The 11268-nt window shown below is 29.4% G+C and overlaps 1 protein-coding gene and 1 long non-coding RNA gene across 6 annotated transcripts in view; both read left to right on the top strand.

Moving 5' to 3' along the window:
* Positions 1 to 6095, top strand: part of Cora (erythrocyte membrane protein band 4.1 like coracle) — a 53252-nt gene extending 47157 nt beyond the window's left edge. The window contains exons 11-15 of one of the 4 annotated variants that reach the window (XM_083047023.1): positions 241 to 348; positions 2378 to 2488; positions 3010 to 3114; positions 4291 to 4497; positions 4578 to 6095. In XM_083047023.1, coding sequence (XP_082903149.1) covers positions 241 to 348; positions 2378 to 2488; positions 3010 to 3114; positions 4291 to 4497; positions 4578 to 4757 — 711 coding nt within the window. In that variant the 3' untranslated portion in view covers positions 4758 to 6095. Of the gene's footprint in view, positions 1 to 240; positions 349 to 2377; positions 2489 to 3009; positions 3115 to 4118; positions 4206 to 4290; positions 4498 to 4577 lie in introns of those variants that run through there. The other 3 variants (XM_083047024.1, XM_083047025.1, XM_083047026.1) reach the window with 3 other exon arrangements.
* A 2811-nt stretch (positions 6096 to 8906) lies between these two features.
* On the top strand, positions 8907 to 11252 carry LOC145940744 (uncharacterized). 2 transcript variants are annotated; one of them, XR_014426069.1, is made up of 7 exons: positions 8907 to 9125; positions 9220 to 9341; positions 9638 to 9749; positions 9838 to 10038; positions 10156 to 10409; positions 10503 to 10851; positions 11121 to 11252. It is a non-coding gene; the product is annotated as an uncharacterized LOC145940744 (long non-coding RNA). The 2 variants fall into 2 exon arrangements; XR_014426068.1 differs by having other exon boundaries at positions 10490 to 10851.
* The last annotated feature ends 16 nt before the right edge of the window (positions 11253 to 11268 follow it).

The following is an 11268-nucleotide window of genomic DNA, read 5'->3' as shown; positions in this document are numbered from 1 at the left end:
AAACATTGCATTATTTTCATATAAATTTTATATGAATGAACATGTGTTCATTTTGTACAAACTTGCTTTACAACTGATTTTATTATACCTTGCATTACAAAATATGATTTAGCACGTGCCTAAGAACTATTTTCTTACATACTTACTAGTTGACTTACTTTTACTCATTTACATTTTTTAATTATTGTTTATCATTAGTTGTATGTCTCAAGATCTTAGTTACATGGTAGTTGTATTTAGGCAGAAGCATCGGATGATGGTAGAACTCCATATATGACAGCAACAGCTGTCACTACACGTACTGCGACGATGCATGAAGATCTTGAAAAGAATCAAAAAACAAGTCAGGTTTGTGTAATTAGTATTATTAGTGTCATTTTGGAGAATATTAATTAATGGGAATTTATTTGAATTTGTTTTATATAATAATAGGGTATCCTTTTTTAAATAAATAAAACCACTCCAATTTTTTTATATAAATCGATTCCTCACAATATTTGACTATATTCGAATATATATTAGGCTGGCCAAAATGTGAATAGTTCACGAAATATTTTAATATTTTATTTTTTAATATTAAAAGACTCCTGGATCCTCGCCGCGGCCATGTTGAATTGTGACGTCAGAGGCGAGAAAATACATGCTGAAAATTCTTGCGTGCCATTTTTAAATAAAAAGATATTTCGATGAAACAACACTACAAATCTCTTTGGCACACTTATAAAATTGTCCGAAAACTATGCTTTTCCCTTGACAGTTAATAAACAACCGTAAAATGTGTGTGTGTGTGTGTGTGTGTGTGTGTGTGTGTGTGATATGTGTGTGATATGTGTGTGAGTGTAATATCGGACTTTGTCATGTGGAATGACTGTGCATGCGCAAAGACCAGACGGCTTGGACTTCATTGGTCATTTTACAGTTGTTGATTGATTTTAAAGGGAAGAAGATAGTTTTCGGACAATTTTACAAGTGTGTCAAAGAATTTTGTAGTATTGTTTTTGAATTTTTAGCATGTGCTTTCTCGCCTCTAACGTCACGATTCCGACTTGGTCGGCAAGGAGCCAGGAGCCTTAAGACACCTGTACGAGGATTTTGTAACTCTTAACGATGATGTCGCTATCGTTAACGTATCGTTACGCATATTTTGAGGTGTTAAAATATATGCGCAATGACACGTTAACGATAGCGACATCGTCGTTAGAGTTACAGAATCCCCGTACTGGGTTCTCACCACGGTCATGTTAGATTCTGATGTCAGAGATGAGAAAGCATATGCTGAAAATGCTTAGATACCATTTTTAAATGAAAAGATATTTCGATGAAATACTACTTTAGACACACACTTTTAAAATATCTCGAAAACTATTCTTTTCCCTTGACAGTCAATCAACAACCGTAAAATGATCGTGATACCAGACTTTGTCATGCGGAATGACTGATGTGCATGTACAAAAACTAGAAGTCTATGCCTCATATTATGGTTATTTTACAATTGTTGATTGATTATAAAAAGAAAAGGATAGTTTTCGAGGTATTTTAAGAGTGTGCTAAAGTCATTTGAAGTGTTGTTTCATCTAAATATCTTTTTATTTCGTCATCTAAGAATTTTTAGAATGTTTGTTTTTTCGCTTCTGATGTCACAATTCCAACATAATCGGCGAGGAGCCAGGAGCCTTATTAATTTGACGTAATATTACATAAATCATGAAATATCTCGTAAACTATTCAAATTATTTTTTAATGATTTTACCTCAATAATTTTATACATAAAATAAGAGGATAATTGGTATAAAGACAACGCATAGTTGTTTCTTTTTTAAAAGTATGTAATTTACAACTAACATATTCTTTCTTAAAAACAACTATGTGTTTTTTTACACCAAATGATTCCTCTCATTATTTTGTGTATAAAAGTATTGAAATAAAATAATCGAAAAATGAATATTTTACGAGATATTTTATAATTTATATAACACATCATGTTACATTAAAGTACAAAATATCTTGTAAATTATTTACTTTTTGACCATCCTACTTATAAAAAAACCAAAGATAATTTCACTTAAAAAAATTAACTTGACCTTTAAGTGACCTTGAAAAATTTTAGATAAGTTTTAAAGTTATCGCCATTTTTTCTCCCTTAAAATTCTATTTTTATCTAAAATATTTTTTGTACAACGTCAAGCTTAGAAAATATACAATTTTTTCATTAAAATAATACATCTTATACACACACGCGCGCGCGCGCAGATAGATGTAAGTTTTAGCGCGGTATGAAAAGCTATTTTGTTATTTTTGATACATATGTATATTTTTTAAATTTTATTTTGCCTAAGTCTATTATTTGCTACTTGCTGTAATTTATTTTTCACATTAGGTAGAGGAAAAGACTGTAGCGCATACAACTGCGACCAGTGCGACGCGGCAGGAGCAACGAGTAGTGACACAAGAGGTTCGAACCACGAGTCATGTGCTTTCTGGTGAACAGGTAATTTCTGGATTCCTTTTTTTTCAAACCTTTTATGCGCTTGAAATTAATAAGTAAAGCATGTAAGCGGTTTTTTTTTATAAATTGCTACATGTGGATATTTTTTGGATTTTCTAACAATATCATTTAATATTTTAAGTTTTTATCATTTCACATATAACATTGTGCTGCATACATATAAGATCGCACATGACCATAGCACAAATGTAAGATTGTTTCATATATACATAATATTTTTGTCCATACATAATGTTTAATTCTCATCATTTTTCAGTTGATTGTTTTTTTTAAGTGGTATTATTTTAACACTTTATTGGATGCAAATTATACTTATACAAAATATTGTTAATATTTTAAATATAAAATAATAATAATAATTAATAATAAAAATCAAATTGGCAATATTTATAATCATACTCATATATTATATAATATTGTATATAAATCATTTTTGTTTATTTTTATTTATTTTTGTTTCTTGTAAAATTTTTGTTGCTTGGTTAACACGTTGCATGGCGTAGCTGTTCTCACGAAGACTAAGTACATCGAGTTCAAGCAGCGGAGATTCAGGCACGCCGATTGATCTTGACGATGACCAACAAGCTTTCTACAATCAATATTATCAGGTAATCAAATAACGGTCAGAGCAAATAATTAAATTCATCATCATCACTTTGCTCTACTAATATACATATATTAGTGGCAGGATATTGTGTATATTTAAGAACTGCAGAGGGTTACAGGTATTCATGAACACATGACATTTTGGTCTAGTATCTGTGTGTTAGCGGCTAGCTCAATGCAGTGCATATTTGCAGTAAGGTATTTTTGCTTGTATCTTTGTATCGCATAATTTTTAAAGAAATGTAATTTATGCATTATTTTTCGATAGACAGAACATATAGATCTTTTAGAGCAGATTTCGTTACATACGTAGCGAATATGTAAGCGAAGTTGGAATCTACTAAAGGATTTTAGGATCGAGTCCTGGTAGAGTTCTAATATTTTTTTCTCTGCTTGGGAAAGGCTCGCAATATATGATATAAAGGTTTAAGATGTAAAAGTGTAAATGTAATATCGTAAATGCATAGTGTTAAAATGTCTGAATTTATCAATTTGTGAGAAATTAATTCATTTTTTAGATTGTCGTTTTTATTTTCTTTATTAAGGATAAAGTTGATTTATTGTGTCCCCTAAGGGTTTTACAAGGCGCTTTTGGTAGAAACGTTGAACCTTTACAAGGTATCATTATTATATCCTTTACAATTCCTCCTATATTCTTCCTTCTCTCCTTTTTCCCTCTTTCTTCCTTCCTTCCTTCCTCTCTTCTTCCTCATTCAACTAATCCTGCTTCCCTTTCTCTCTCTCCGAATCCATTCCTTCTTTCCATAATTTTCCAAACAGATTGATTCGAACCGGATTCGAAACCAGGGACCCTTCGCATATTAGTCTGTGACCTGTGACTTTCCATACGAGACCACATGTCACCTCTTATTTTCTTTATTAATTTGCAATCAAATTTAATATTTATCAATTTTATATTGCAATTTTTATCGTTCTTTAAAAATTATATTTTACTGCTTTAACGGATTCTCGTAAATAACAGATATATGAATAAATTTTGATTCAGGGAGATCCAGCCGTGATTGCAACTGAGAAGCATGTTTATATTGTATTTATTTTCTTGATTAATATTCAATAATATTTATTTATTTATTTTATATTATAATTTTAATTGTTTTTTTAAAATTATATTTTAATAGATTCTCAAATAAAAGATATGTGAATAAATTTTGATTCAGGGAGATCCAGCCGTGATTGCAACTGAGAAGCATGTTTATATGGGAGAACCAGAGAACAACGTGACGACGACGACTACGGTACCCGTAGTGACAACCGAAACGAGGAAAGTAGCTCTCGAGAGTGAAGATGGTAACTATAGCGCTACAGGAGAAATAGTCAGCACACAGACCATATCCAGTAAAACCCGTACCGTTGAAACTATCACGGTTTGTATACATCATATTTTATCAATATATTGTTTGTAATTATATTATTTTTACTATTATAATTATCGCTGGTTTTACAGTATAAAACGGAGAAAGATGGCGTAGTTGAGACACGAGTAGAACAGAAGATAACAATACAATCGGACGGTGATCCGATTGATCACGATCGAGCTTTAGCAGAGGCGATACAAGAGGCCACTGCTATGAATCCGGATATGACAGTAGAAAAGATCGAAATACAGCAACAGACAGCACAGTAATCATTTAAAAATTAACAATCACATAAAAGGGCACTCTTGGTCTATAAATAGAATGAACGATTTGTTATCTTAGAGACTAGGAAAATATATTAGTATTTATAATACATATTTTATGTTGCACGCTTTGCTGAATGTATCATGAAAAAAAAACCTAGAAGAATGCTACCAAAAAAGTCGATAAATCTTTAAATATTCTATAAAGTTAATATAATAAAGCAAGGAACAATATATTAATATAAATTAAGCTTTGTATTTTCTTCCGTTAAGAGGGTCAAATAAAGCTTCTGCTTATGGCTTGTCCAATGACTCGAGCTTAAACTAAAGATAAAATCGAGTTTGATAGTTGGGAATAATGAAACATTGATGAAATCTTTTTAATAAAGAGAATGATATCTCGTATTATAACTCTACAGTGTTCATATTGAAATGATTAAGAAAATATATTTATATGCACGAGAGTATAAATAAATCTTATAAATATAATGTATACACATAACTAAAAAAAATGTATATGTATGTATGTATACAAATAGATAAGTTATTTATACATAGTTATGGCGATTATATATATATATACACAAGACGGGGTGCCCTGCAAAAAAACTTTTTGATAATGAGCATTTTATAGCAGTAAAAAGAGAAATTATTATACATAACCAGATAATAATCTATATACAATGCAACAATTATTGAAAATGTTGCAATAAAGTAAATTATATGGAACATTTTAAATTAAATTAATCACAATTAATAAATCGCAATTTTTTAATCAACCAAACCTATTAAAAGCATTTCTCTCGATCTGAATTCTCTGTTCTTTAATAAAAAAATATCACTTTCTCCCATTCATCTTTGAATGTAATATATTACAAGTTATTGTTACATATTTCACTAAAAGGCAACAAGTTCAACAGTTATTTTTATCTTTTTGAACCTGCGGTATAATTTTGATGCAAACAAAGGTACATAAAAGCATAAAATTTTTTAAAAATTAATAGACAATCTGGATAAAATTTAACAACTTTTATTTTTAATTTTATTTTTAATCATATAATTTTGCATGTTAAAAACGAATTTGACTCGTAAATTAACGTACTATGTCAAGATTTTTTATTGCATAAGCTGCAAAAGACAATTTTAGTTATATATATTGACGAATACATTAGAAAAAATGAGTAATATTGTTTTGTATTTATACTTACAGAATGTGTGAAGATCTTAAGAAAAAAATTATTTTTTGTAATGTTTCTGAATTAAGTTTTTTTTGATGAAGATAATATTAATATTCAAAATAATTATACAGTTAAAAAAAATAAGACCAAGACTATAGTTACTTCTCAGGATTTTTGTTAAATACAATGCTGAATATTATTATGATTCCAAATTGCTGCATTATATTACGATTTAAAAAAATTTGCAATTAAAGTTGCAAGAAAAGACTATTTTAATGTGCAATGTATTTTGTCATGTGTATTATTATATATACTTTTATCATAAATACCGATATTGCTTCTAATATAGTATTAGAACGAGTCAATGATATTTATTTAATCTGTTTTTATACATTCTGTTTATTATATACTTAAAATCTTAGAATTGAAGATAATAGATGTAACTTCTGTTAATCACTGTTTATTACTCACAATGTTATTTTCTATTCTTTTATTGTCCTTTACTCACAACGTTCTTATATAAATATTATATATGATTTATATAATAAAATATGATCACATATTGAAAAATTGGATCACCCAACCTGCATAAACAGATTGGATAAATATAGCTAAATTAGTCATATATATGTGTATATATATATATGTATATATATATATATATATATATATATATATATATATATATATATATATATTAATGTGTATTATAAGAACAAATAATTACATTTTCTTTACATTTTATACAAAAGCAAGTATTATATTTTCTTTATATTTCACATTTTTGTATTAACTTGTTAAAATATTTATAAGAGACTAATGTTTATATAACATTTTTTTTTCTTATTTTGACTAATAAAACATATTATCATAATTCGATTGGGAAATCCTGAGAAATTACGCATGCGTATATATACATACTATAGAGACCATTAAGCTCTATAGTACATACACTGGAGCGAGTCCTCATTATAGATATAGCCTGCGTTCGTATTTTTTACTGTCAGTACTGGAAATCTAATACTGGAAGTTTATGTTACGTGTATTATAAATTTTGTCATCATGACCATCGACATATAGGCTGAGTTTCGATATTTACTGCCAGTACTGTAACTGTAAATCTATAGTTTACGTCACGTACACCATAGATTTTCAGTACTGGCAGTGAATATCGAAACTCAGCCATAGTATTGAACGGAGCATGGAACCGATATCATAATTGACAGACGTAGAAAGAGACAAGACCATGTGTGGGTAGTAACGGCTCATAGGCCGGTATTCATAGTCGGTTCTTATATTTAAGAATATCTTAAGTACAATCTTAAGATGTGATTAACCAATCACAGAGCCGTATTTGCATCTTAAGACATTACTTAAGACGGTCTTGAAATAAGAACGGACTATGAATACCGGCCATAGAGCTACGGGGCTATTTCAAAATTTTGCACATATTTCAAGGATGTGATATGTTAAGGATATTGTCAACAACCAATGAAGAAAGAGTAGAATGCATAGAGCTTATACTAATGGATGGCCTTGCCTATATGCCAACAAAGACAAGTTTCGCGCAAGGAAGATTAACAGAAATGGATATGTTCTGTCTTAACTGTGCCCCCTCTCCCCATTCCGTATTGTCTTCCTAAGAAGGAATAAGAAGCGCAAGAGGAGAAGACAACCACCTATTTCTGATTTTCCATTTTTACATCTTATTTTTATTTTATTTGTTGGTTTTATTATTATTTATTCTTTAACAATATTGTTATATTTTTCTTTAATTATATCAAAAAATTTAAACAGATTTTGCGTCAAAAAAACTTTTATAAAGAAATAAAATATATATGAAACAAGGTTCCAAACCGTATAATTACGGACCTACACGATCACAATTGAGACAGAAAAATATATCACCTCCATATATAGTTAGCAGACGATTTAGAGATTTCTTATTTCCTATTATACCAATCGTTTGGGAATCATTTGGGCAAATTGAGGAATAGATTCTCATAGTTTAGGAAATAGTAGTTTATTTATAATTAATTAAAATAAATTGAACGTATAGTTAGCAGACATAAATTTAAAAAAAATTTGTTTTTTGTAATTAACGTAAAATTATTTGGGAAACACGTCTGTAATGTTCTTAACGTTTGGAAAATAATTATTTTATCTGAAAATCAAGTTTAAGGCTCCTGGGTGCTCACCGCGGCCATATTGGAATTGTGACATCAGAGGCGAGAAATAACACGTTAAGATTTCTTAGATGCCATTTCTAAATAAAAACATATTTGCATAAGATAATACTTAAGATCTCTTTAATACACTTCTAAAAAATGCCGAAAACTATTCTTTTCCCTTGACAGTCAATCAACAACCGTAAAATGATCGAGATATTAGACTTTGACATGCGGTATGACTGCGCATGTGCAAAGACCAGACGGACTGGACCTCTTTACAGCTGTTGATTGATTGATGGTTAATAATTATTTTAAAAAAATTTTTGTTGCAAATTAGATATTTTTTTTAAAAACAACTATGTGTTTTTTTTACACAAATTGATTCCTTTCATTATTTTGTGCATAAAAGTATTAATAAGGTAAGATTATCGAAAACTAAATAATTTCCGAGATATTTTGTATTTTATATCAAAATATGTCAGATTAAGATATAAATATCTCGTGAACCATTCGATTTTTGACTTATCTTACCCTTGTAATTTTTTATGCAGAATGTTACAAGGAATCTATTTACATAAAATATTTAGGGTAATTCCATTTTAAAAAATCAAGTTGACTTTAAAATGACCTTGAAAACCATCTCCTACAAATATTTTTATCTATAACATTAACTTATTTCCCCCTTGAAATATTGCAATTTTTGTTTAAAATATTTTTTTCTAGAAACAATATTTTTGAAGATAAAAATTTGTAACGTTTTATTTTGAACACCCGGTATATAATATAATAATAATAATTATTAAGGTCTTGAAATAAGAACGGACTATGAATACCGGCCATAATAGTCAAAGAACGCAGATGAAAAAGGATTTTGTGACACAGAAGCTGGTTAATTGCAATGAAGAAAGGATATCTGATATTATAAAACACGAAAATTGGAACAAAGTTTATAGTATTTATCAGTTTATTTGCAGAATAAAGAGAGTTATATAAACGGAAGAGGAATACAAACGAGGGACATAGAGGTTAACATCGCCATAAGACCTAACCGGTCAAGTGCGTTCCTGTACGGGAAACTATTTAAAAAAAAAAAATTTAACTTAATATTTCGCTTTGCAGGACAGAGCGACGCTTTTTTCTGCCAGATTCTTTCATTTTAAGCAAAAACGCGTCGAATGAGTGCAAATTTATTGATATATCGTGAGGCAGCTAAACTGAATAATTACCGAAGAAAAAAAGACGTAAGTTGTCTGGACAATTTTTTCTAGAATTTTCTAGAGTCGAACAAAATTCTTTGTCTTGAACGAGACCGGACATATTGAACACGCTTTTTTGAAACGCAAATCCTTATAAGATGTATAATTAACTTCTGCATTACATAAGAATTTGAGTTTACTCGGAAACGTTTAGCACTAAGGTTACGTTCCAAAACGTCTTCTTCGAGGAAAATTTTACTGAAAATCTATAATGCACGTAACGTGCACTATAGTTCTCTATAAATTGTTCTCTATCATCTATATATTAATGTTTGTTACAGGTATTTAAGTAGCGTTGCACAGCAATTTGTGTAGCATTTCATAAGCATAGCAATGTTTTAATCGATGTGCTGCCACCAGAAGCTAATCCCAGCATTTGAATGTTACAAACAGGTAAAAATTGTTAAGAATATTTTGATTACGTTTAGATTAAATTTAAATAAGATAAAATTATAAATATCAAGATATATTTGCAATACAGGTGAGAAGCCAAATATCCAGTACAGTGACATGGGTGGAATGGATGCAAAAACAAGAGATCAGAAAAGCAATAGAATTTCCTCTTACTCATTCGAATTGTATAAACAAATTGGCATTGATCTACTGTGAGATGTACTCATGTGCGGACTATCCGGTTGTGGAAAAACTATGTTGGCGCAAGCAGTTGCTAGACATACTACTGGTACAAATTTAAATATACTGTTAAAAAAAATCTCAGAATATATCTAAACTAATCGGATGGAAGAATAATAACAAACAGATTTTGTGTTTTAAATTCTATTATTTTCTATTTTTCCAGCTGCCTTCATTTGTGTAAAAGTATTTGAGCGAAGGACCACAAATGGTACGAGACGTGTTTCGTTTGGCTAAAGAAAACTCACCAGTCATAATATTTGTTGATGAAATAAATGCTATTGCTACAAAAAGATTTGACACTCAAGCTGTAGCAGATCAAGAAGTGTAACGTATTCTCCTGGAATTACTCAAATCAAATGGATGGTTTTGATCAGACAACTAATGTTAAAGTCATTATGGCAACAAATAGATGAGCTGGTAACTCTTGTTTAATTTCCTTGGATCTTTAAGCATATTTTTATGTATATTAAGATTGTACTTTAGTTTTATTATTTCAGTATATTCTTCCAGAATGGACATATTGAATCCCGTATAGCTTCGTCCTAGTAGACTGGATCGCAAGATTAAACTTCCGCTATCCGATCGTCGACAAAAAACGTTTGATCTTTTCTACGATTATGCAAAGATAAATTTGAGCGAAGAAGTGGATCTTGAGGATTATGTAGCACAGCCAGATATAATTTTTGCTGCTGATATTAATGCTATCTATCAAGAGACAGGAAAGTTCTTCCTTCAGCCACACAAAGTATTTGAATTTTCATGTTCTTCCTTCAGTCGCAGAAAATATTTGGATTTTCACATTCTTCCTTCAGCCGCACAAAATATTTGGATTTTAATATTCTTCCTTCAGTTGCAGAAAGTATGTATAAAAAAATAATATATATAGTTTTACTATTTTAAAAATATATATATTTTTTTTTAATTAATAAAACTAAAATGTATGCACACATTTAAACGTAAACTTTCATTTTTGACAAATATTGAAAATCTTTTTATTATTTATGATATTTGGATTGTTTTAATGTGTGCGTGTGTGCATACTTCCTTTCTATTACTTAGAACTAATATAAACATGCTAATTGCACCTAGGAATATTTTTTGATATATCTGTTATAATTTATGTTACAGGTTGCACCCGTTTTACAAAATCTTACTAATTCCATTTCTGTATCATACATATTGTAAATATTGTATATATTATGAAATAAGAAGTTTGTTGCACGTGTAAATAACTATATAATAAAGCAATATATTATTTGATTATTTATGTTAGATA

Source organism: Prenolepis imparis, unplaced genomic scaffold, assembly GCF_030444845.1.
Source record: "Prenolepis imparis isolate NDT839.2.m4 unplaced genomic scaffold, iyPreImpa1.0 SCAF_9, whole genome shotgun sequence".
Classification (NCBI taxonomy): Eukaryota; Metazoa; Arthropoda; class Insecta; order Hymenoptera; family Formicidae; genus Prenolepis; species Prenolepis imparis.
Note: the sequence above shows the minus strand (reverse complement) of the source record. Positions and strands in the feature narration are given on the sequence as shown.